The sequence below is a fragment of the Pavona decussata genome, unplaced genomic scaffold (assembly GCF_977016875.1).
Source record: "Pavona decussata unplaced genomic scaffold, jaPavDecu1.1 SCAFFOLD_376, whole genome shotgun sequence".
Lineage (NCBI taxonomy): Eukaryota > Metazoa > Cnidaria > Anthozoa > Scleractinia > Agariciidae > Pavona > Pavona decussata.
In genome coordinates this window covers 216,881-243,450 of record NW_028145751.1, presented here as the reverse complement: position 1 = coordinate 243,450, position 26,570 = coordinate 216,881, and the positions used below count along the sequence as shown (strand labels likewise).

General features: G+C 39.0%; 1 protein-coding gene, 2 long non-coding RNA genes and 1 other non-coding gene across 4 annotated transcripts in view; 2 read left to right on the top strand and 2 right to left on the bottom strand.

The window, feature by feature from the left end:
* LOC146452191 (uncharacterized) overlaps positions 1–26,570 on the bottom strand; it is a 91,063-nt gene that overhangs the window by 5,730 nt on the left and 58,763 nt on the right. The gene's annotated exons all lie outside the window — the stretch shown is intronic.
* Positions 1,502–3,854, top strand: LOC146452197 (uncharacterized). The gene is made up of 3 exons (XR_014859805.1): positions 1,502–1,646; positions 1,812–2,362; positions 3,138–3,854. It is a non-coding gene; the product is annotated as an uncharacterized LOC146452197 (long non-coding RNA).
* Positions 2,811–23,580, bottom strand: LOC146452195 (dolichyl pyrophosphate Man9GlcNAc2 alpha-1,3-glucosyltransferase-like). Its single transcript, XM_085098103.1, has 15 exons — positions 23,415–23,580; positions 23,246–23,330; positions 22,190–22,279; positions 21,427–21,515; positions 20,817–20,902; positions 19,628–19,692; positions 16,902–17,078; positions 15,992–16,054; positions 14,586–14,667; positions 12,848–12,933; positions 11,642–11,726; positions 8,706–8,776; positions 7,212–7,280; positions 5,975–6,098; positions 2,811–4,470 (listed from the first exon to the last, which is right to left on the bottom strand). The coding sequence occupies exons 1-15, from the start codon at positions 23,497–23,499 to the stop codon at positions 4,264–4,266; spliced, it is 1,464 nt and encodes a 487-aa protein (XP_084954229.1). The 5' UTR covers positions 23,500–23,580; the 3' UTR covers positions 2,811–4,263.
* Trnaa-cgc (transfer RNA alanine (anticodon CGC)) lies at positions 11,883–11,955 on the top strand. Its single transcript has one exon. It is a non-coding gene; the product is annotated as a tRNA-Ala (tRNA).

The window sequence follows — 26,570 nt, the reverse complement described above, 5'->3', positions numbered from 1 at the left end:
TGTACTTGATCGCTTTGGGACTTCCTGACGAAAATTTTGCCGTCAGTGGTCCAGGCGCTATGCCAGTTGTTGATCTTTTTAACTTTTCTTACTTTAGCGAACAGTTCACGCCTATAGTTAGTTAAGTTCTCATTAATATAAACAGATTTAGTTTAGTTTAGTTTATTTATTATTGATTCCCATAGAAATTTCTCTAGTTTATCGATGGTATGAAGTTCTGAATTTTTCTTTACATTGCAGCATTAAGTATTTTAAAAATAAGTATTGATCCCCAGTATTTTGAATTTTTCCCCCTTTTTTTGCAGTTAATGCGTCTTTTTCGGAAAGGTATCCATAGAAATGTTCCAATTTCATTCTAATGTCGGACATTACAAAAAGGAATTCAAATGTTCATTTTATTCTCGGAAATACTGGTCACATGTGAAGTAGATTGACTGGAATCGCAATATATCACTAAATATCTTATAGCTCATATCTAAAAATCTATTTGATTTTGAATTGCTTCTTAGTTCATTTGAAGAAGATTCTAAAAAAAAAAAACCTCTATGAACAGCAATCCAGGCACGACGTCATAATGAAATTGTTTACTCAACATTTTTTTATAAACCCAAGGTGAAACTATATGCAACCAATAATATATACACTAAACATCTCATGATTGCATGAAATGAGGTATAGAAATTGGATTAAATATTACAATGTATTAGTTGTTTTCTGAGAAGCTTCCATGTAAAGGGAAAAAGGAAAGGGCTATCCTCAAATAAAAATGACTGTTGATAGCTAGAGACAAGAATGAACGATTAAAGTAACCTCAAAAGTTTAAGCCAGAGACGAACCTTTAAGTCTTAAGCTTTCTAAACTGAAGCGAAATCACACAATGAAGGATGACAAATCTCGTTTCCAATGAAGAAAGCAAAGACTAATGTAATGCATTAGCAGGGACGGATCTTAACCTTTCTAGACCGAAGCGACACACGAATAAAAAAAAAAAAAGAATCTCGTTTCCAATCTCAACATCAAATGAAAACTTTTCGCATTAAATAGACGCTCGGTATAGATTCCATGATTCTGCGCGTTCAGAGGTATAAGTCCAGTGGTTTGATCATCTAAGTAATCTCGGAGAGTTCAGATAAAATGCTTGACAAAAAGTGATGCTGATGGCAGTGATTGATTTTTTTTTTCAGGAAATCCTCGCAAAAGAAGAGAAAACCACGATTTTCATTTGTGACGGATACAGCACGTTTAAAATAAACAAGCAAAGTTAAATGCAATGCATGACTAGAGTAATGACAAATGCTAATGAATGAAATGTGCTGATAAAAAATAAAGAGCATTATAAACAAACACGTATTCAGTGTGGATGAAAATCGTATTGACTTCGTCAAAGCACAAGTTTCTTAAGGTCCTGCAAAACGAGTAATGATAATGAAGCCAAACCGAAAAAAAAATTGGACAGAATGACAGTAGCAGGAGAAGAAAAGTGGGGGGAGAGAGAGAGAGAGAGGGGGGGGGGGGGGGTAGGGGTAAAAAAAATTTAACCCCAAATTTGCCTTTTCGTAAGACATCTAATATTATTGAGAGTTCAGTTCCTTGGCTCCAATTTTAATTTCACTCACTCACAGTGAGTGAGTGAGTGAGTGAGTTGAGTGAGTGAGTGAGTGAGTGAGTGAGTGAGTGAGTGAGTGAGTGAGTGAGTGAGTGAGTGAGTGAGTGAGTGAGTGAGTGAGTGAGTGAGTGAGTGAGTGAGTGAGTGAGTGAGTGAGTGAGTGAGTGAGTGAGTGAGTGAGTGAGTGAGTGAGTGAGTGAGTGAGTGAGTGTTGGTAACAAACAGGCCCGCAGCGCGTGCATACAGCACTAGCCACATGTACGCAAATCGTACCCTTTTTTTAGGTACGCATAGGAATACTAATTCCCGCGACGATTTTTCATTCCGGTTTACTTAGGAATTATGCAGAGCTTGAGACAGATTGGTAAGGCTCAAGCCAGCGTCGCAGTTTGTCTGCGATGCAGGCTAGTGAGTCCCCCATAGGAGACAATTTGTGAAACTTCAATCTGCAAATTAATAGGATTGTGAAAAAGCAGTTACACGAATGTACAAGAGTTACGTGCTCCAGAAGATGGAAACCTGAAAAAATTGGTTTCTTTACGTGTGTAAAATCTGTTCAAACCCGCAATTTGTGAAAAATCTTTTCCATCGAATTAATTAAATTCTACGCGCTTTGAAAATCTTTAAAAATTGGAAACCTTTTGCCAAGGTAGTTTGCAAAAAACTTCGGTTACCATTGTGCCCGTTACGGGATCGCGCATCACCGCGCTTCAATATTTGCGGATGTTAAGGGGAAATGTGTGAGATATCAAACATGTACAGAACTTTGCCGCCCAAATAATAAGTGGAAAGAGAAAATTCGATCACATTACTCCAGTGCTACGGGAGTTACGCTGGCTAACTGTAACACAGCAACTTTACCTAAGAGACGCTGTTTTTACTTTCAAATGTATGACGGGTTGCGCCCCTGACTACCTTAGATCCACATAGCGCGCGCACCTTACAACTTTAAATTTGACTTCATAGCGCAAGCCAGCTTTTTAACGTAAATCTTTTTCCACTGATGAAGGGCTAAGCCCGAAACGTCTGGAATAATTTCTACATATTGGCACTGAACACTCGTCTTCGAGAACTATATTTTACCTGTCCCTTTCTATAAGTACAAGTGCAACGCAGCTAACGGAAATTTTCCCGTTAAACTTTTACCTTAGATCCAAGCTAGTTACCAGGGGCCAAGCTTCCGGTCGCGTGACACGAAATTCACAACAGTTGAATATCCCTTTATTCAGAACAGCTACCGGTCAGCGGTCCTTCCAGTACAGAGCTGTCAGTTTATAGAACAGCTTAGATAAAGATCTTAAACTTAGTGAAAATCATGAGGTTTTTAAGCGTAAACTTAAGCATATATTGCGGGACACTCAGGTATTTATAAACTTAATTAGTAATTTTCTACCTTTTATGTATCGTTCTTATATGTATATATATTAATTTACCTTATTTTCATTTTAAACATGTTGTATTTATCACCGAAAAGCCCCTCTGGGGAGTGTTCAATAAAGTATTATCTTCAATAAAGTATTATATCAATCAGAAACATTGGTCGTTTGGCCTTCCGTGCGTCTGCAGTGGAGTTGTCTTGTCCTGATGCCTTAAAGCTGGTTATAAACATTACTAACAGGAAGCAAACACAAGAAAAGGCCTTGGATTTGGGCCTTAATAATTTATAAGTCATTTGTCTTTATTGCTATAGTTTAAGGAAAATCCAGAAATGCAAGATGGCCGCCATTTCGCAATCATTACGTAATTACCACGTCATATTATATCCTCAAATCCCGAACGGACCTCAAAGAAAACATCTTTGGATGTTCTACCTCACCTCAAAGCGTCATTGTCAATATTTGATACTCTTGGAGTTATGGAGTGAATCTGTCCCAAAAGACTTAAGTCCTGGTCAACGAAGTGGTGAAGTTAAACTACCTTTTATTCTACAAGAAATTCTCCTCTAACACCAAGAATATTAATAGTCGTGATTGAAGTAGTTTTGTAACAATTTGTAAATGCACTGGAGTTTCAATGTGTGGCTTTCTTCAGAACAGTGTTATTGGATGTCTTAACTCAGCTCTCCTTCTAGAACGTGACCGCAGTCTCAAACATCAAACATTATCGTTCGTGTTTCTTCCACACTATTTTCCACTGTGTTTTCTGTTGATGGCTTGTGGACCAAAGCTTGGCCTTGAACGAAAGTCCTTTTTTTTTTTTCAAATAAAAACGATCGGAAAGGGATACGTGTGGATGGGATCAAAATAAAGCCAAATTCCCTTTTCAGATCAATTCAATAATGTCTACGTTGCACAAAACAACTCTTCAAAAACTCATTAATAATTCATAAGCCTATTGACCTATCAAATGGTCGATAAAACATCACGTGCAGTGGTTTTAAAACCCGATAAAACCTTCTCCTTATTAGTATACGGTGTTTATGTTTTTCTCGTATGCTAATTTTCAACGTTCACAAAAGCATCATTGTTATGAACTCTCTTGACACACGCTTTTCCAGGAACGTTTTTGAAGCCGTTCAAAAAACTCGCAGCACGTGTATTATCGAGTCTAAAACCACTCGGCCGGGCCTTTGTGGTTTTAAATCCCGATAAAACACTGCTGCTTGTGTTTTAAATATTACATAAATTGCTCATCAGTTGCCGTAAATTTTCTTGTACTCAGGAGTTCTTTTCTTTAACTGCAATAGGCCTTGCAGTGTATGGCAAGGTGAACTGAAGGTAATTAAAGTAACAGAGAAATCCTAAAAAATGCGTGCACGAATAGAGTGATATGAATACCGGCCAGAGGTCTGGGTACCGGCTGGGAGGCTGGACCACAGCAGAACTAGTGTGCAAGCACAGGCATCCCAGCAGTGATAGGAGAAACTACAAAAAAGAGAAAAGAAAAAAGGCGTATTTGTAATTTTAAAGGTGCCTAGTCAGATACGAACCACCAGAATAATGGATATTACAGCTCGAAATACGTCAAATATGTGTTCTATGTTAGGAGATCTCAGATGACAGCAACATAGAATTGTGTTGGACACCAGCAGAAAGAAGAAAAGACAGACCAAGAGGAACGTGGAGAAGATTGACAGAGAAAATAGGAATGAGTTTGGGTTAAAGAGCAGGGATTGCCGGGCAACAAGCTAATTACCTTGTTATAGGAAATTAACAATGCACTTTATTAACGCGATTTTACAAAATTCGTATCTTAATAATGTCGATGTAAATTTAATGCACGCTATTTTACAACATTGTTATTTTAAAGCACCTTTATTTCATTACAAAACCTTATTAGTTCATGACTCCTCTACTGGCTCTTCAGAGTCACTATCTTTTGAATTGATAGGGTCTAGTTAGGCTTTAAAACCAAACTTTCTTTACAAAAATCTTAGAAACATCCGTGCACTTGTCTTGACGGAAGCTAAAACGCAGTTTGGCATTCAGAAATATAAAGTGCGAGTTTACAGAATTATGAAAATCGCAGTAAACAAAGCAAAATGCTTATCGAAAAATTCGCGTTAATTTAATGCATGTTAACCTAACTTTTGAAAAATTCGCGTTAATTTAGTGTAACGTAAAATTTTCTTCGCGTTGTCAACGTGCATTGTTAATTTCCTATAATAAGCTGGAAGTTGACAGCACACTAAAGGCCTGTTGTTCCGGCCTATTCTCCTTTATCAGGGTGTATAGGCCAGGCAATGAAAAACCACGGTCATACTTAAGAGTCTTGTCTTTTACAGCGGTTACCAATAGCACGCGACCATCGCCTTCAAAAGACTCCGATAAAGTTGTGTTTTGGTGGACGTCAATCATAGCAAAGCCGTTGAAATTATTTTGAATTCTGAGACCATTTGAAGGCAACAGAACCAAGAAATTGACAGTTTTATCCGCTGACGGATGGTAAACTTTATGAAAGTTCATTTCCAAGCCAGGTCATCTAAAAAAAATGGGCATTGTTTAGACGAAGCCGTATTTTTTTATGAAACATTTGAAATCGCTACACCTGATAATTAAATCAGCGATGCGTGCAAGTGAGTGAATTATCACGTGCAGTGAAAACTGAAATTGTTAATTCAAAAATACCTTCTATTTTCCATTGATCTGGCTTGAGAATCAATTTAAATAAAGTTTACTTCCTCTTAGCAAGGTAAAATTCTTAGTTTCTTGCCGGGTAACCTTGAAATCTTGTCAGAAATCAAAATAATTTTAACGGCTTTTTTTATTGACGTCCACCAAAACGCAACTTTATCCGACTCTTTTAAATGCCGTAGGTCGCGTGTTATTGGTAACCGCTGTAAAGTAGCCAACATATATTTTCGTTGAGTGAAATTTACTTTGAATACTTAGTTGAAAACCGTCCTATCAAACAAAACGTTTTAATTACCAAAATCTGCTTCAACGGCTTGACCTTCTGCAGTTCAAAGACATGATAAACAACAGCATAGAACAGAAGCATACAGGAAACGTAAGGCAGAGCCAGACCATCCTTCAATAGTAAAGGCCACATGCTGAGAAAAATAAACGGTCAATCAAATGAATGCGCATTTGATAAAGCTTAAACGAGGAAACAATCCTACCCTTTAGATGATTTACACAAATTTTACAGCTACTGTTGGTCATTGCATGTAATCTTTGAGATGCCAGTTTTGAAGCGAGTTAAACTTGAAGTTCTAGGCAGTGAATTGAATAAAATATTTGAATCATCTACGGGAAAGTCACAAAGCAAACATTAAACTCCAAAAGATTCATTCCTTGCTTGCTTCATCCCTTCCTTCCTTGCTACCTTCCTTGACTTTCTTGCTTGATTCCTTCCTTCCCTACCTCCACCTCCCTCCCTCCCTCCTTCCTTCTTTCTTCCCTCTCTGCTTCCTTGCTTGCTTCCTTTCTTCCTTCACTGCCTCCACCTCCCTCCTTCCTTCCTTGTTGCTTCCTTCCCTCCCTTCTTCCTTGCTTGCTCGATTCCTTAAAAATAGTGGTAAGTTGTATTCTAGCGCAAAATAAAATTGGTATTTTATTTTAAATTTTGCGCTAGAATACAACTTACCGCTATTTTTATCCACCAAGTGCGCAACACAGTCTAAACAACGTTTTGCTCGATTCCTTGCCTCCACCTCCCTCCATCCTTCCTTCCATGCCTCCACCTTCCTCCCTCCTTCCTTCTTACCTTCCCTCCCTACCTTCTTCCTTGCTAGCTCGATTCCCTTCCTCCACCTCCCTCCCTACATTCTTCTTACCTTCCTTCCCTCCCTTCTTCCTTGCTAGCTCGATTCCCTTCCTCCACCTCTCTCCCTCCTTCCTACCTTCCCTACCCACCTTCTTCTTACTTGCTTCGTTGTGTCTTACCCTGCCTCTACCTCCTTCCTTCTTTCCTTCCCTTCCTCCATTCTTCCTTGATTCCTTCCTTCTTTCACCGCCTTCCTCCTTCCCACCTTCCCTACCCACCTTCTTCTTACTTGCTTCGTTGCTTCCTACCCTGCCTCTACCTCCCTCCTTCTTTCCTTCCCTTCCTCTTTTTTTCCTTGTTTTCTTCCTTCCTTCACCACCTCCCTCCCTCTTTTCTCTCTTCCTTAATTAATTCATGCAACTATTGAACCAAAAATTAACGTACTAAGGTAACAAACCTGAATGTGGAGATAACTAAGAACCACGTACACTCAAAGGGCTTGTAATGAAGTAACAGACATACAGGACTAAAGAAAAAGCAACGTAAAGGAAGGAAGTTAATCTACACCAGCCGGATGTAAAGTCGGCAAATGCAAACGCTTGTGGATTACAACTTTAAGTGCCTACGAAGTAAAATTTTTTTTCCTCTTTTTAAAGCTTGTTGTGTTCTGATTACGAAATGACAAAAGAAATTTGACAAAATCAACTAAAACCGACGTTTTTAGCCCTCCAAAGAACTTCAAAATTCACTAAATCGTATCCCATGGACTGGGAACGAGTCTTTGCTCAGGACAATGCTGATAAGGTAGCAAATGCCTCGAAGAGTTGTTTACTTTTTACTTCTGAAGTACTTCCTACGTCACAGCTTTGTAATACATCGTTTTGGCCGCGAGCAAGATGGAGACACTTTTAGGCGCCAAATTTAAGACTTTCGGTTCGATTTATTTCGCGTTCTGAATGTTTTACCGCCTAAAACCTACATTTTAAGAATTAGAAAATAATAAACTATCATATTAGAACAAGAAGTTTTTTACTTCATAGGTTAAACACCATTAGTTTGGTGAGAGTGTCAAAACCCATACCAACAAGGTGAAGGGAGAGGGGTAAGGAGACGAGAGGAACGCGGAGGCCTCTCAACTCCCCACCAACGATTCTCCCCCCTCCCCCCCACCCCACCCTTCTCAAAGGGAAGAAGTGACAGGGTCCGTGTATATACTGTGTAAACTCGAATTAAACACCGAAATGTATGGCTTAACTTTAGCGCTTCAACATATACTGCAGACTTAATTCTCTATCTATCATTTGAGTCCTTACAGCTAGCGACACAACATTCATTTGCAACCTTCACATTCACATTGCCGTAATTACCGCCAAGTAGCTCAGTCGATAGACAAACGGATCATCAATATGGAGACCATAGGTTCGATTCCCGGCGAGATCAAAGATTTTTTCTCTACCTCTTGCAATCTCCCACTTCCTTACTAAGGCTAACGTTCAGTTGGAAATTCATGGGTTCACTTCAGCGCTTTAACATACACAGCAGAGCTCATTCTCTGATCTATCATTTGTATTCATAGTGCTTGCGGCAAACCATTTCCTGAGGCTAACGCTCGGTGGGAAATTCATAGATTCACTTTAGCACTTTAACATACACTGAAGAGTTTATTATTTTGATCTATCATTGGAATTAACATTAGCCGTGTTTCGAACAACCAAGCAGATGTTCAAATGCTGGATAACTGGAACTTTTTGGAGGATTTAACCATGTCGAAGACTTCTTTCTTCATGGGATAAATGAAAAGTTTAATACTCCGTGCCGTCTCATGCAACACTGAAAAATCAGAGGTAAGCGGCAAAGTCTTGGACCAATATGGACGTTACCTAAGATACGAGGCCTGGATGTGTTACCCATTCACGACAATTAAAAAAATAACCAGCATAGTGATACTTACAGTGCCGCTAAAAGGATTGACTTTTCGTGGACTTGATACGAGAAAATGAAGAAAGCCATTGATGAATTGACCTAAAATTGTGCATAAAGACAACCAACACTTGAGTCATTAAGCCAGGAGTTAATTAAATAAAACTTTAACACTTGCACTTCACAAGCCTGAACGTTGTTTTGACATGTGCACCAAACAAAAAAAAAACAATGGAGAATTCAAAAATGAGTTCATTAATCCCTTTTAAAGTCTTCTTACAATAGGACCTTACGCAGAAATAATAGGGAGCTTAAGCCACGACGACGGCAACGGCAACGAAAACGTCACCCGAAAAGATATCTCTTTTTCATTTGTGCTACTTCGCGAATATTTCAACTCGCTCAACTTTTGCAAAAATGGTAAAAAAGTGTAAAACGCACTTGCAGAGCGATTGTTTTTGCTCATTAAACCTATTGTTTTGCGACGTTGTCGTTGCCGTCGCCGTCGTTCTTGCTTAAGCAAAACAAAACAACGAGAACGTCAGAAAGCAATAGTTTTAATTAGCAAAACACTGGCTATGCGCGTGCGTGGTAAACTTTGGTACCTTTCTCTGTCGCACCATTATGTCGCTAGTGTGAACCAGCTTAAAGGTGGATTTTCACTATCGGGTAAACACTGGCAGTATGCAGGATGGTTGTCACAATCATCCTGCATACTGCTAGGAGCAAGAGTTTGTGCGCTCCACCATTGAGCTATGGGAGACTTGTGGAACTGTTAATGGAAAGGTCAGGAATAGGCAAATCTTTGCTGACGTCATTGTTTACATTTTTCCTCATTAGCATTACGACTTAACTCATAGAAGCCGTGGCCGTATATATGTACTAAATGCAAAAGTCGAAAGAGCTGATGAAGTTGAGCAATTTGTGCAATTTTCAGCTCTTTGTAAGCAATATTGAAGGAAATATCAGCCATCAAAACTGCGAAATTGCTGGGTGGCAAAAAAGTTAATGAGCCATACATTCTCTGTAAAATTTCGAGATTTTAGAAGAGAATTTCTCCGAAACCATTCGATGTATTAGGCTCAAATTTTCAGAAAAAACTGAAATTGTTATGCCCTTTCAATATTCAGAGTTTTTATTTTATTGGCGTCATCAGATAGTGATAAGCATATGTTAATGAGGCAAAAAGTGTAAACAAAGATTCGCCTATAGGTTCAACTGCTGTTGGGAGAACTCGGATTTTCCTTTTCCGAGTATGCCTGTGTCACCCACTTCAAAATACCTCCATTATTTCTCCACTTCTTGCTTCAAGTGTCATGTGATCAGTATCGAAAGATATCGAGAAAAACGATATTTCTCGGGAATATCGATAGTTTTCACGGAGACTCACTATCATTAATATTCTTGGTTTTCACGTAACGTCACCAAATTCTAGAATTCAAAACCGGGAGGCCTACAAAATTGTTACTTTCATTCAAGGAAAGATTACCTAAAAATATGTCTTTTCACAATTTCTAAGCCCGATGTCGTACTTCCTTTTGAAAATAGAACAGTTTCAAATTCCGAGTTTTCATCGTGAGTGACATCAAGAGGACGGCGGTGACAGAGCTGTTCCGTAACTTAAAAATGCCTCTTCGGGTGATTTTCAGCATTTTAAACAATTTAAGTTTGAGGAGAAAAATTCACAAGGGAAAGCAAACCTCTTTTCTGGCAAAAGTGAACTCCAGATGTTTTTTCCTATTTCCGGCCGCCATGTGGCGTCTCCATACTAAGCTCTATAAATTTGTGTGAAACATTTTGTCAAATAACTCGAGTACGGAATACCGCACAGACCTGACACTTGGACAGGTTTCTTATTTACTTATCATCTATAACATGTCAATTTCTTGACTTCATTCATGGAATGGTTTCAATTTTTTTTTCACGCACACGGCAATGGCGTGACATTGAAAACCGGCAATAGAATAATAGTATCGATATCGCCCATAGATCCAGGATGGCATTAATCGAGGAGACACAGTACTGGGGTGACCTACACCATCACATAATTGGTTGAGAGAACAAAAGACCAAACAATAGAACAAATGCTCCTACTTCTTAAAGAGGCAGTGTCACCTATTTTTTGTGTCACTTTTAATGGCCAAAAACCATATTTTAATCTATGGAATCGTCAAAATAATGGTTCAATTTTGTTAACAATAACCCTACTGGTGCACAGAAACTAGTATTAATTATGTTTGGCTAAGGATGGCTTGGATGGAAATGTATTGTAACTTGAAAAAATTGGCCAGTTTTTTCAAGTTCTTCCTGTGCATTGTAGAGAAGTCGCTAAAACTTGTTTATAGCTTGTTCTTCCTTGGAGAAATCCCGTAATATTTTCTTCCTGGTGCTTTAATAGCAATTTCACGTTAGAAAAAAGGTTCTTTGTCAAAAGTGGAGAAGTTTTGACCAAAATACGGCAAAATCGCAGTGCCCCTTTAAAGGGAGGGGTTCACGATTCTGCGCATGTCCATGAATCAAAACACTTTTTCGCCTTTGCTCGCTATGACCCAAGCCTGTTTAATTTAATTCGTTGTTTATGAACCTTTAGCAAGAGAAATAGGTAACTCGGGTGGTAATTTTTTCATATGATTGCGTTATTTCGCATGCAAATAACTGTAAACACATCAACCGTGGAATAAATCCTACGGGTCAACGCTAAATTCCATATCGACAATATGAGTACAATCCACTAGCATTTTCTGTGAATTTTGGTCATCAGTCATTTTGCTTGGATTAATTATAGAATGTGATTACTGAAGTACATGTGAGTGGGATTTTTAAGGCCATAAAGTTGATAAGAAAGAGAAAAAAGCATTATGATTCATGCACAAGCGCTGAAATGTGAAACCCTCCCCTTAACATAATGCAGCTGAAGGCTAGAGCCTTAGAACAGGTACATGAGGCCTGTCAACATTACTGCCTTACCAGAGCCAAGACAAAGCGGTCTTTTGATGGATTCTTAAAGAGATTCAGCGAGGAAGGTAAACAAGCAGTCAGTGTCGACCAGGTGCTGTGGAGAATAATCAATAGTTATCATTGCATAAATTAATGTGAATATATGAAACATACATTTGAACTGCGGGTGTGTTTCATATATTCACATTAATTTATTCATATCATCCTTCACGGGTATATTACGAACTCACAATATGACCAGCTCCCAGTTGGCTTGATAGCTCAGTTGGTAGAGCACTGCATCCGCATCGCAGAGGTCATGGGATCGAATCCCGTTCAAGCCTGAATTTTTTCAGGCTTTCTTTTCGCAACTGCTTAAGTTGCGTAAATAACTGCGAAGATCTTTCCTCTATTTAATAGTTATAATTTCATTTGACGAAGAAAGAACGCACTCCTAATACTCCTAACACAGACTGGAGTCGAGATTTAATGAGACAATCAATCAACAAATGAATGGATCTTGGGGCACATATCTGGCATCCCCCGCAGATTTTGCAGGGGCGGATGACATCATCATCAACTTGGCAAAGGAGAGAAAGCCTGGGATCGAGATCATCGAACGCACTCCCTAATCTTTGATTATTACTAGTTTACAAAACATCAAGACTTTTTGCATAACATTTGACTATGCGGAAGAAGCAGATCTTAAAAAGGGTTACTGGAATCCAGAAAGAAAATTGGGGGCAACCACGCATTTTTTAGAGATAATGAAGTAACAATTATTCTAAAAAACAGTAAAATACAAAGCAATGTATGACTTTTTTTTTTCAAATCGAAGCTTTGTTAACTCTGAAAAATGCATGGTTACCCCAAATTTTCTTTTTGGATACCAAGAGCACTTGCTAAGTTCTGTTTTCTCCGAATAGTTTTAAACTGCGCAAAAATATCCCTATATTAGTAGGCACCACCCATAGGAAAGTGACTTTCAACTTGCCACCCTGAAGAAGGCAGCACTGCCGAAACGTCGGTGAACATAAACCGAACTTAATAGCGTTCAAAAATACCAAAACCTTTTGTATCACCTGAATAAGACGCTACGCAGTTTTAACAATATTATCAACCGCCCATAGGAAACCCGAGTATCTCAAGATGGGCGCAGAATGTATGCGCAGTAACAAAAGTAGGCACCGTCCTTAATTCCTCTTAAAAATAGACAGATGCACGAGTGACCATTACCTCAGTTTAATTATCTGTGTTTGGGACAGAACTCTTTTGACTTTAATTAGGACAGAAATTGAGCACCACACGTTTGCCACTTTGTCCTGAGGAAAGAAAGATGTACTGAAGTTAGTTCTTAACGTCTAGTATAACTGAGCTATAATGAACAATTATTCCATGAGCACGCGTTGGATATGAGATGATAGACAATCAACGAGGAGCATAGCGCCGAGTTGGCTATAAACATCTCATATCCAACAAACGGGAGGGGAATAATTGATTTATTAAAAACAATCAAGAAATATTTTCTAGATCTTGCTGATTTCGCTTTGCAAGAACAACTAGAAGAAAATTCAATGGTCGCTTTTTCTCTGGCATGATATAATGGCTCTTATTAAAAACTGAATCATTGTATAATGCAATTTCAGGGATTTGATTGGCTCAGCGGCCATGGTATATGAGCCATTATACCATGGCCGGGAAATGGAAACCACTAAATTGTCTGCTGGTTATTCTTGCAAAGCGAAATCAGCAAATCTGGCAATATTACTTGATTGTTTTTAATAAAACAACTATTCCACTCGCGCTTGTTGGATATGAGATGATTTCGTTGGCTATCTATCATCTCATGATTTCGTTGGCTATCTATCATCTCATATCCAACGCGTGCTCGTGGAATAATTGTTAAATAAACCATGGCCGCTAAGCCAATCAAATCCCTGGAGTTGCATTTTTTGACATTGACATCATACTTCCATATTTACGTTATGCTTTAAGAGCTCGAACTTTTTTAGCACAAGGTAAGAATTCTGGACTATTATGTAATTCCAGGTAAATTGTGCCAGCAAACCCTTGGATGTAAAATCCACTTTACCAAAAAAAAAATAACGACCGGTAATGGCATTTACACATAATTCTTAGCGTAAGAAATCCCTAAGAACGCTCATAAAAATGCACAGAAAAGTTCTAAAATCTTCAAACCTTGCAAACACAATGTCGTTAGCACAGAGACGAATTTCGCCAAAAATTTGGCTTTCTATGTGCCCGTTGGCTGTTAGATTCGCAAAGTATTGTGGTAAATATTATGAAAGGTGTTCGTCATCGTGGTTTGAAATGACAGCTGAGCTAATAGTTTGTCTCACGATTGAGTCACAAAGATGTGAATCGCGACGTTTCGACCGCTATACTGCTGGTCTTCATCAGTCGATGGCGTCAACTGATTGCGTAACAGTGTAAGTAGCACTAGCACTACCCCAATCAACAACAGCCTAAGAGAGGATCGAAACGCACCAATCAACACAAACTAAGGTGCTACTAAAAAGCCGCCGTTACACGTTGAAACTTTTAGCTGAAACTTGTGTGCAACGGCGAACGAGAACAGTTTCACAAAGTGGTGTTACACGGTGAAACTCTTGTTTTTTTCACCACTGCGACCGTTGCAGAAGCAGAAAGCGGTTCTACTTTTCGTGAAACTTGTCTCGCAACGCCTGCTTAAACTTGTTTCGCAGTGCCGTTGCACACAAGTTTCTGCTAAAAGTTTCAACGTGTAACGGCGGCTTACGCAATCAGTCGACACCATTGCCTGATGAACACCAGCAGTATAACGTTCGAAACGTCGCGATCCACATCCGTGTGACTCAATCGTGCGACAAACGATTAACTCAGCTATCATTATTGTGGCAAAATCATGGTACAGCAGTCAATTTTTTCCGCACGGCGGATTTGTTTTTGTCCAAAAATTTGTACGCTAACTTACCTCAAAAATACCTCGAGCAAATGGAAAGAGCCTTTGAAGAACTTGTAAAATCATTGGCAACCCAGTCAGGAACGGCAACCAGCTGTTGATTGACAAGGAAATCAATAGAGAAGCACAAAGAATCCAATACAGTAAAAACCCGCGTGTAAGAACCAAGTGGTTTATAAACCTGCTGGCAGAAATTTGTCATATTAATACCCAAAATTATAAGAACCTGTTTAGCCAAGCAAGGTCAAGCAGGTTCTTATATGTGGGTAACCGTTAATTTATGATAAACATTTTAACCAAGGAGTTGTCTTTGAGATTGCAATTTTATATAAACTGTAATTGCAAATAAAACTATTAATTTCTACAACAAAAGCGGGTTTATATAAAGTACAGTTGTGAATAAATACTGTATATTTTAGGACCAAACCCAAGTTTATTTATTTTTCTGGTAATCACCAACTATATCTCCTTCATAGAAATTACGAACCTAATTAAGAACCTACTTACCCTAAATTGCCATAAACTACCCCAAAATACAAGAACCTATTTTGCCAGACTTCGAATAATGTAGGTTCTTACACGCGGGCTTTTACTGTAACAACAGAGAGATTACAGTTTCTGAAGAAGTGAAGAATGTTTAGATTACTTTTGCTAGAGGACAAGTGATCCTTTTTTCCACATCGGGACAGTCGACCAAGAAAAACACGTACACGCGGGAAAACCTCGTGCAGCGTGGCGACCTTCGCGTATACTCGCGTGTCCTTTTCGCTCGGCTATTCCAACAGGCTTACCATCCTTTGTCCTCTGTATAATTGTGTGGTAGACTAAGGGGGTGTTTACATGATACCGGTGCGACTATCATTCCGGTACGAGTTCACTCCGGTTTCCTCTTGTGGCCCTGTATTCATTTACATGATACCAGCACAAAATCTCATGCAGGAGCGAGTCATACCGGTGTAAGTTCACCCCGGTAACTGTACGGGAGCGAGATTTTCATTCCGGTACGAATCTGATGTCATGTAAACGCGGTATGACTGTTTGTTCCAGCATGAAATCACTCTCCCGGGAGTCTGATGTATACCCTCAGTCATACAAACGTCTGTAAATTTGTCAAATTTCATCTTACCTTTCCTAAGCTGATATAACACCTAATATGCTGAAACTTTGCAAAGTTACTAAATTAAGGGTGCTCTTTCCAGTGCTGGTATCAGTTTTTCATTCAGTTCGATTTTCACTCATTCAAATCTGTTGCCGCCATTTTGGAGAAGGGTCTATTTGACGATGAATGGATATACAACTGTTCCTACGGAACATTTGATTTTCTCCTTCCTGTTGTGTCCCCCATTTTTGCCAAATTCTTACATTTGTCTGTATTGGCGAATCTTTGTTGCTTGAGTGGCGGAGGGGATTCAACTTACCACAAAATGAAGGTTACAACAACAACAATTCCTAGTTTGGCAATGCTAAATATACTTGAAATCCTGTATAAAAATTGAAAGAAAAGACATGTTAAAAAATTGACAAAATTGAAGGAATTGGTTCGGTTTGATTATTGATGACCGACTAGCATGGTCCAATCATATCAGCGAACTATGCAGGAAGATATCCTCGGCAATCGGTGCCCTGTGGCGCATTAGGTCTCTCATTTCTCAATCCACTGCAGTACAAATATATGACGCTTTAATCCAACCTCATTTCGATTACTGTGCCCCGGTTTGGGATGGATTTAGTTCTTATCTGTGTGAGAAACTACACAAATTGCAAAACCGATCAGCAGGGTTATTCTGCAAGCCATCTACGAGGTAAACTCAAGTCTGCTTCTTAAAACGTTGAAGTGGGACCAGCTATCTTTAAGAAGAAGAAAGCAAAAAGCTATGATGATGTCTAAGTCCCTCAACGGGTTAACTCCAGTGTAACTACATGAATTATTCAGTGAACGACACACAGAATACGACTTGCGTGATTCTTTCCGTAAGTTAAACTTACCCAAGCCGCGCGATTCGATCAATTGGGCAGTTTAAGAAGGAAATCAACCGCGCACTTACACTACTACTACTACTACTACTACTACTACTACTACTACTACTACTACTACTACTACTACTACTACTACTACTACTACTACTACTACTACTACTACTACTACTACTACTGCTGCTACTGCTGCTGCTGCTGCTGCTGCTGCTGCTACTGCTACTGCTACTGCTACTGCTACTGCTACTGCTACTGCTACTGCTACTGCTACTGCTACTGCTACTGCTACTGCTACTGCTACTGCTACTGCTACTGCTACTACTACTATGATGAAAATAATTTAACGTTCTTTACCATGATTTCTGTTGCCATGATTTTCCAAGTAAATAGAAGAAGAAAGGAAGAGCATGGTAAAGCTCCATCTGTTTGTAATTCAAAGCCAGTGTGAACGCAACTGATCCCAGGAGATCATGACCGCAAGCCAGTCCAACCACCCCCCACAATGCTAAACCAAGGCTTATAGTGTTATATCTGAAGGCAACTGTTAAGGAATGGAACACAGTAAACAAACAAAAAAGCCAGCAACACTCATGGGCTGGGTCAGTGCAAGTAATGTAAATATCTCTAACAACAGTACCCTGAATCACGACCTTTTCAGTAGAAATTGTGTTTTTTCTCCAGCTTGCCCTCACTGCAACACAGCTGTGGAAGATGTTAAGCACTTTTTTTGTACTGTCCAATGTATGCTGCTCATCGTATTGCTTTATTTACCTCTGCTGCCCACATTCTGGGAGATAAATGGCTTCTGGCTTCGGACAAGAAAAAGATTGAATGTTTTCTGTTTGGTTCTCCGGGTTTGCAATTTCAGTCAAATGTTCGTTTATTCGAGCAAGTTCAGTCATTTATTTCTCATTCATCTCGTTTTTGTTAGTTTACCTTTGTAGTTTTCTTCTTTTAGCTTGCACTCGTATTAGCCCTGAAAATTAGTCCGTCTCTACCATGTGTTTATGCACGTTAGTTGATCCGACGTAAACTCTCTCGATGAGTACTTAGTTGCTCTTAGAGCAAATGCCGTGTTCAAATATTGTTTAAATAAAAAATAAAAAAATAAATATCTCTACCGAGATAGTATATAGACACATCACTGAAATAACAGGAAACAAATAAAATACATTAAACATAACAGGTTAAAAATCCCAACTGGCAGGAGGCAAACTTAATTAAACAAATAATTAAACTTTGTTTAATGAGGGTGACACTAACAGTCTGTTATGACTGACAAACCTGTGTCTCTCAGATTCTGGATCGAATTGGAATTTGGAAATGTTAATTTTTGAGGAGAGAGGAAAACCGGAGTGCCCAGAGAAAAACCTCTCGAAGCACATATGAGGCCAAGTCCAGGAATCGAACCCGGGCCACATTGGTGGGAGATGAGTGCTCTCACAATTATGCCATCCCTGCTTCCCACAAACAAAAATGCCAACAGCATTGACAGGCTGGGTGAGTGCAGGTAATGTAAAAATCTAACTGCTTTGTTTGTAGTGGAAGTACTGTACACTTAGCTGCCAAGACAGTCAAGACAGACGCTCCACTCAAACAACAGGAAATAAACGATCTGAATTAAACATAATAGGTAAAAAAAAAAAAACTAAATGGCAGGAGGCAGACCAGCTGGCTATTTACAAACACAACCGACAAGTTGAACTCCGGTCTACAAAGAAACAATTAACTCCAGCAAGCGGCCAGAACAGGACCTGAACCTGGCATCTACGGATTACAAATTACAAGTCTGGCAGCCTGACTGACTGCTAGGCCACACAACCTGCCTCAACCCTTTCAGCCCTAACAATGATCAGCATCAAATTTCTCCTTGTAATATCAATGCTTATTCAACCCCTGAAGTCATGGGAATTAAGGATATGATCACCCAAGGTTAATTTTCTTGATATTTTAATCACTTCTCCCCAGTACTTTTATTCCTTGCGAAGCAAGGGCCGAAGGCCCGAGCGTAGCGAGGTTAATAATTTTGTCGGCCTGAGCCGGCCCGAGTGGAGCTAAGCCGCGCGAATTCGAGTGAAAAATATATTTATATATATGTATGTATGTATGTATGTATGTATGTATGTATGTATGTATGTATGTATGTATGTATGTATGTATGTATGTATGTATTAATATATTTAGTTGAAGGTGTCCGCAATGTTGCCTAGCAACGGTGAAAAACAAAGTATGAATGACGTCAGACTGTCTGGCGTCGTCTGAAAAAAATTTGCATACATAGGAAAAAATGCGTGCATGATCAAATTTCAACTGCAATGTTCATCAATATTCACTGGATACAGAACTATCTCTCCAGAATCTTTTCCCTTTCCTTTAGAAATCTTTTTTTGTGGAAGATTGCATTGAAGAAATTACACGTTTTGTGGCCCCGGTAAAATAATTTTCCGTGGGAAATAAATTCATCGAACACGACAGCACTGCACGCCCGTTGTACATTTCATCGCATCAGAAATAGATTTTTAACCGCAAACTAGCCTGTGGAACTACGAAAAGACCATGCTCATCAAAATAGTTGCTATGTTCAGAAACCTTTTAATCTCCTCATTTGATGCTACAACACGAAAAATGGCTTTCCACCTAGCCCCAGCTTCGCGAGGTTTTGCGAGTCATGTATTTCTAGTAAGAAAAGTATGGAGAAAAGATAGGAGAATTTGTTCTTTAATATTAGGGGTTAAAGGTTAAGTAAGATGTATTGTCAGTAAGGGACAATTTGTCCAAAGCTTATTCCTGCAGACTGGATTTCATAAAAGAATGTTAGTCCCACATTTGCTTTTGGAACTGAGGGTACAAATTAGGCTTGATTACCAGCCGCTGTTCAGGAAAAGAAAGCCTGACCCCAGGGAGCGGCGGAAATTGAGCCTAGGTATCAATTTGAAGAATCAATGCATTACTTTTTTTCCTAAAAGCATAATAAATTCAAACAAACAACCCCTAAATTTCACATGTAAATATCGAATGTAAAACAAGAAGTGCTAATTTCCACTGTGGAGAGGGATTCTGTATTGAATACTAGAGGATACTGGAAGTGTCCATGGTCTATAAGAATCAGACCAGGATAGAAAAGAACTGCAGCTGCAGTAAGAACCTGCAAAAAAAAGTTAACATGTCTTGCATAAAAAGTGAAATACATTGTAAGTGAGAATGATATATTACTCACTAAGTGACTCAGGCATACTCGGAAAAAAAAATTCTGACTGCTCCTATCAGGAGTCGAACCTAAGACCTTCTGATTACTAGTTCGGATGCTCTACCACTGAGCTACAGGAGATTCGTGGGAGCTAAGGCCATTAAACTAGGTTCATGGGACAAACATCCTGCATACTGCTAGGATAAGGATTGGAATGTCATGTGTGGGATATGCGCAATGGATTAAATGTGATGTGGAATATTTTAAGCCTGGTGAATAAATGAGAAATCAGTTAACTTTTAAGGACACTGCCTGCTAATACAGCAGTATTTTTGTGCAGTTTATGACTATACAGGAAAAGTAGATTTTAGCAAAGACTTTCAGGATCCAAATAGAAAATTGAGAGAAAAAAAAAACAGAAAATTAAAGGTGGTTCTGAATCACTCCCTCCAACTTCTTTTAACTTTTGAAAAAGTTGCATCTTGACATTCTGATTACAATTTATTTGATAATAATCAATGGGGGTTTCCAAGCTCATTTTTTAGTTAATATATTCATCCAAGTCTAAGATCAGGGCTGTTTTTTACAGGTCCTATTGTTACTATGGTAACCTACTTTAAGTTGAATTTGGTGGGTCATATTGTTGCTATGGTAACCTATTAAGTTGATAAAATGACCACAACTTGTTTACCAATGTTTAAGCCTTTGTTTGACACTAATTTTGTAGTACCCACTTGATTGATCAATCAAATTATAAAACTGTTGTGAGCCACCTTAAAGTTCATGATACAGCAGCGTGCAAAAAAAGTAGTGTCTTGATAGCCTGTGGCTAGTGGGTTTTGCTATCGGAGTAGTGAATTTTGCTCTTAACTTGCCCGACAGGCAAGTGAAGTTTTTGAGGAATTCAAATGACAGAAGAACTGCGTAATCAATCCTGCGCATCATAACATTTTTGGGGCTGGTTGAAATGACTTTTGGGCTTGTACATGCTCTATAGGTTGCCCGAATGGCAAGCTGTAAAACTGACTTTCTTTGCACCCTGTACAGAGTGACAATGTTGGTGATAATAATGGTTCTTTTACCTTATTTAAAACTGGTTTCCTTCCCAAGCAAAGGAAGCAGAACACAAAGACTGCAGGGATGTATACCAACACATCGGCCAATAGAACTATGGGAGGGAAAGTGAACTACAGTGTACAGTACTCAACTAAATCAGGAGTCAATGATACACATTATGTTGGCGACTATAAATTTTTTCACAAAATAAATACACATTCAATTAATTCACTTTGATTTATTTGTAACATTCACACACATATGAAGATCTTAATAATTTGAGCTCTAATCTAGTTCTCTCCCCCACCAACCCCACCCCCCCCCCCCCCCGCCAAAAAAATCCACATTATTAAAATATACTTACTGTACATGTAGCTAATTGATCTATATGAGAAAATCATGTCTACTTAGTACCCCCTCGTCCAGTCATAATGGGATCAAATTAATGTCAAACAAATTAATAATCAAAATGCATTCCATAATTATACATGTATGATACAACACAATTAAACACATGGAAATAAACAATTTTACAAGATAAATGCTATGTTGAGATATTTGCTTCATTTACCATGAGTAAGATAACAACAAAAATAACACTTGAGACAACTAGATAATCTTATATACTTAGTGTACCTGTGTATCTCATAAACAGCTTATGTTCGTGGCTTTCGTGTCCTCGGGATGTGTTCAGCGCAACCCATTTTGGATTTATCTTGTTGGCTCTACAAAGAATCACAAAACTGACATTGGAGATGGGACCTTTCTTGTTGCTGTTGTTTTCTTTTGTTTCTTTGAGGGACAGAGTTGGATAAGGGGGAACAAGGCTAAAATTCAAGTTGTCAGTTGGGCCGACCAGTACCATTTACACTGTACAACATCTTACATGGTTGGTTAAGAGGACAAAAAGGTGAACAACAGAACTGTTACAATGTTCCCAGCTCTTAAAAACAGTGCAGCTGCAGATTATAGGGGTCCAGCGAAAATAGAGCTTTTGAAAGGTGCAGGTCATCTGTGTACTACAGTCATGGTTAAATTCTTTTCGGAAGATTACAACTTACACTAATCCCCTTTGATTAAGTCTTGTCTTGATGATCTTTTAGTTTTACTAAGTCATGTAGTTTCTGCCTTTGTTTGCCCTCCCCAACTGGTTCAATGTTGGATCCTCCATAGACAATAATAATGTGTAAAAATTATCAGTTGAAAACCAACATTGAAACAGGAGGAGGAGAGGGAGGAGGCTGACGGCAAGGTAAAACGTGGTAACCTTGCCAACATAATTGACAACAATTATAGCTTTCATCGGGAGCTAATTCCGTAAGATGATTTTAGGGAATAAACAAGGAAGAGAGAAAAGAGAAAATCCCTTCCATAGGAGAGGTACAGCATGAACACTCACATGAAGCCACACATCCAGCTGTGATATGCAGTCAGTGGTGGATAATCCAAGCCCCAGTACAGCAAGTCATTGTTGGATGTATTTGTGTACCTATGATTAACAGTCAAAATTGGTCAACTGGATAAAATGAAACTCTTTTTTCCCCAATTTTTAATACTAATTTTTAAAACATAGTAAAACTTATGGCCATTTCAGATGTTAATGTCATGTGGAATTAAGGATGTTGCCTCCCAATACAGAGGTGTTTTTGCCCAGTTTCATCCTCAGAGCCCCAGGGGCAGTTCGTCAGGTGGAAGGGATTTTCGTGGGCAAAAGTTTATTGAAAGAATGGGAGAGCCCCTGAGCAATTACTCTTACCAAACCAGTTCCAGAAGCATTTGAATTCCCCGGTTTTGATTGGCCAGCAAATTCTTTGCTTGATCCATTGTTCATATAATAAAAAGTCAGTGAAAATGTCGCTAGTGAGAATTTTTCTTTGGCTTGTGTAATCAGACCTGTTACCAGCCAATGGGAGCTAAAAATTTATTCTCAATTCCTGGAGAGAGCCAGGGGGGGGGCTCACTGAGTTTCTAAATTTCCAGAGGTTGGCATCATTGGAGTGTTGAGGGCCATTCCATTTGATATCCACCCCCCCCCCCTCCCCCCGTTGACAACATTTTCTCAGGGGGAGGAGTAGGGGTACAAGGGGGGAGAGAGAGGAGAGGAGCGAGGAGCGAACTTTTAGGAATTTCAAGTTTCATCATACTCACTCCTCAAACAATTAACATCAAGTTGGACGATATTAATCTTTTGTATTTTCAAGCACATGGTCTACACACGACTTAGCCTGCGAGAGCTATTTTCTGAGGGGTAGCCGATTTCGTCTTCGTTTTTTTCTGAACGTAAGCATCATTGTCTAATTATTTTCTTAGGGGAGGTGATTTTCTCATTTCTTAGGAGATACATCTATGAACTCCATCGCCAACGGGGTCTGTGAAAATGACATGGAACGGGCCTGCGCGATCATCTTAGTTTGCGTCGAATTTTACTACACTGAATATTAAAAAGCTACCTTACCACTCATGAACTGGTAGATTATAAGTGATCTCCATCCAGTGCCTCTGTGCTTCGTAATCTCCAAACATCGGAGGTTTTCCTTTACCTGCGACCAGGTGGAAAAAAGATTTTAATCTTGACGGCCAGACTCAAAGGCGTGAAGAAATCGGTGTTTTTTGGCTAAACTTACCTGAATATGAACTAAGAGATACACACCACCGAACAAGAATAGCAGCTAGAACAGCTATTGCTACTGAATAAAAATTTTGTGCCATTTCTTCACCGATAAATTTTAAATTGACCCTTCGAAATCAAAGATTACATTTCGTCCGCCATGTTGACAAACCGCCGACTGCAGCGCATGTTGGGATAGCTAGAGCTTTCCTCCAGTCCCTTACCGTTTACGAAAGACCAAAGGGGTCTGGAAAAAGCTAGTCGCGAAAACGAGGAAACGAGCGAGTCGAGGAACAGGGGAATGGGAGGCTTGGAAAAGACCCGCACTGAATTTAAAACTTTGCAAAGGAAATGATAAATGAATGAAGTAACAACAAGGCGTCAGCGAGTGTTGATTACTTTACACTTCTCCCTCATTCTTGCGCGTAGCCGCGGCGACTTTGAGCCTAAATCACTTTTTTAATATTTGTCCAAACACTATGAAACGTCATGTCTTCTTCAAAAATTTATCTGGTAACAATTTATTATTTTGGAATCGGACAGTTGACTGCAATTGGATAGTGCAATCAGACAGTTATAGAGCCAATTAAAATAAAAACTCTGCACTAAATCCACCGATTACAATTATGATTATATAGCAACAGTAACTCACAAGCTTCACTTTGTCTAAATGGAGGATTTCTTCCTCCCGCGTGTCCGACTGTATCTTTTTGTCACATCTATTTGTTATCGGAAATTTTTATGGTTATAATTAATTTGTGTCGACCGATTCAGTCTGCGATTATACGAGTGATTAAACAAATCAAACTCCCGCTAGGTGGTCGTCCGATTTTGTTAATCACTTGTTTGATTACAGACCGAATTAAACTCCACTCAGTCCTATTACCATTATGAATCGCTTTTAGCTGATAACTGAGGAGATTACCAGATAATTAATTCGGGACAGGTGGCGTACATGTATATGTCGCTTTGAGAGCAAATGCTGAGTTGTACTAAACTAAGACCTATTTCAAGCTATGTACTTCTGTAAGGCCAAAATGGCTCGAGTATTCCTCAACTTGGTTTCAGACGTTTAAATTTAATATTTCATCTAAACCATCAGTTAAATGCCAACCAATGGCTGTAAGAATATTTCTAGAGTGTACAAGGCATTAGTTACAAAATCAGTCGTAGTAAAAGTAAGCATTTTTAATTTTTAATAACGTTTGGCACAACAGTAACGTGACATTTAATTAAAATCAAGTTGTGCTACTATTGTGTAGTGTGACTGAGTTTCATGTTCTACAGTAGCGTGACAGTTAAAATCAAGTTGTGCTACTGTTGTGTAGTGTGACTGTGCTTCATCTTCTTATACAATAGTGTGACGTTTAAAAATCAAGTCGTGCTACTGTTATGTAGTGTGGCTGAACTTCATGTTCTGCAGTAGCGTGACATTTAAAACCAAGTTGTGCTACTGGTATTTAGTGTGACTGAACATCATGTCCTACAGTAGCGTGACATTTAAAGCCAAGTTGTGCTACTGTTGTGTAGTACGTATGAGTTTGCTTCATCTTCTTATACAGTAGCGTGACATTCAAAACCAGATGATCCCACTGAAAATTTCCGAGCACTGCCACAAACACCAACAGCTGTGACTCTCTCCACAATCATTCAGTCCTTAACAAATTTTGACCATATTTGACAAAACGTACCCAGTTTGTTCCTGGCGCTTCGGAAAATTCGCAAAGGCAGTGATATTATTATATATATTAACTGAAGGAAAAATTGGTTGCTCGTCACTATACAGTCCATCACGGTAAAGGTGCCATTTTAGGCACGAAATTGGAAGTCAGCCTACCAATACATTCGGCTACAAATTTATGGCAAAGGAATTGTTTGTCTGCAAAATCAGGGGAAGGAGCCCTTTGGCGAAAAAAAAAAAAAAGAAAGAAAGATTCCTGTGTCCTGAAATGTAAGTAATTTCTATCTCTTCACGAATAATCCCAAGTTCGGTTGAAACTGTGCTGAGCTATCCGATAAAATGTACAAATTCAGCGCATGCATGACAAAGTTTCAGAAAAATGCATGGAAAAATTGAAAACACGGCTGAACTAACGCTTTTATCCTTAGGTAAGTCTTCATGTTTTGCTAGAATTGCATAGTACCTAGTTGTTTACTCATTCTTACTGTTACGCCTGCGATACGCCAAAATTTTAATTTGTATGCTGTATATTATAGGGTGACTCTACACAGCCTCAACCTGCAAACTGAAGACTGTACAGCAACAGAGAAAAATTACTAAGCTTTCAGCACACGGAACAAGTTTTGTTCCAAACGGCATGATTTCCAAGATTTCACGGATGCACTCGTGACTCTTACCGTGTAATACATGTATGGAAACTGGTAACCTTGCCTTCACTTTATCCAAGATGGCGTCGTAGAAGGTTTATTCGGGCTCGGAGAGTTAATTGTTACTCTAGAAGTCACCATTCGCCTTCTTCTTCAAATGGTATCGTTTTCCCTCCAAAGTTTGGTTTCACAAAAGAATCATGCAGTTTACTTAAATTCGACCGTCTTCGAAGCATTACGCCACCTTTTCTCCTTAAGCATTAGGTCTACCTCGAGCATTGGTGACAGCCGTCAATTTAACAGTCAACAGTAACAAGTAGGACGAGAGTCTTTTGGTACCTAAAATAGAAGAGTGCTTACTCTGTCCAATGCTTCTATTTGGTTTCATAACCATAACTCGCTTTGAGGAACCTTTAGCAACTTGTGCTTTAAAATGCCTATGAAGTAAAAAATAAATTATGCTTTATATATAGTGATATTCAAGTTTTCGTTCAAAAACTGATGACGCCCGCAAAAATCGTGCAAAGATAAATCACAAAATCAAGAATATGTCAGGAAATATTGGAGTTGCCCAAACTTGGCACCAGTACGACGGTACCTCAGCTAAGACACAAAATGACGGCTACGGTGCTGTTGCCATCATGATGATAACAATTTTGCATTCGGATCACGTCCATGCTCGATTGACGTCTCAGTTTTTGTCTTATTACTCCCAATGAGCTGGTGTAGAGATGTAGGGTAATATGAGCATGCGCACTTCGTGCGTTTCAAGTAGCACGGTCACTAAATGAAGATATTTGGTTCATAGTAGAAAGGGACTTGAGCTGAGAGTAATGTCATGGCA

Bases quoted from the DNA above. Each gene is read 5' to 3' on its own strand.
- LOC146452195 (XM_085098103.1), bottom strand. From the start codon at position 23,499: ATGGCACAAAATTTTTATTCAGTAGCAATAGCTGTTCTAGCTGCTATT. The intron at 20,903-21,426 runs GTACACTAAGTA...TCCCTCCCATAG, and splicing joins GCTGTTTATGAGATACACAG to TTCTATTGGCCGATGTGTTG. The intron at 12,934-14,585 runs GTAAGTTAGCGT...TTCTTTCCTCAG, and splicing joins TTGCTCGAGGTATTTTTGAG to GACAAAGTGGCAAACGTGTG.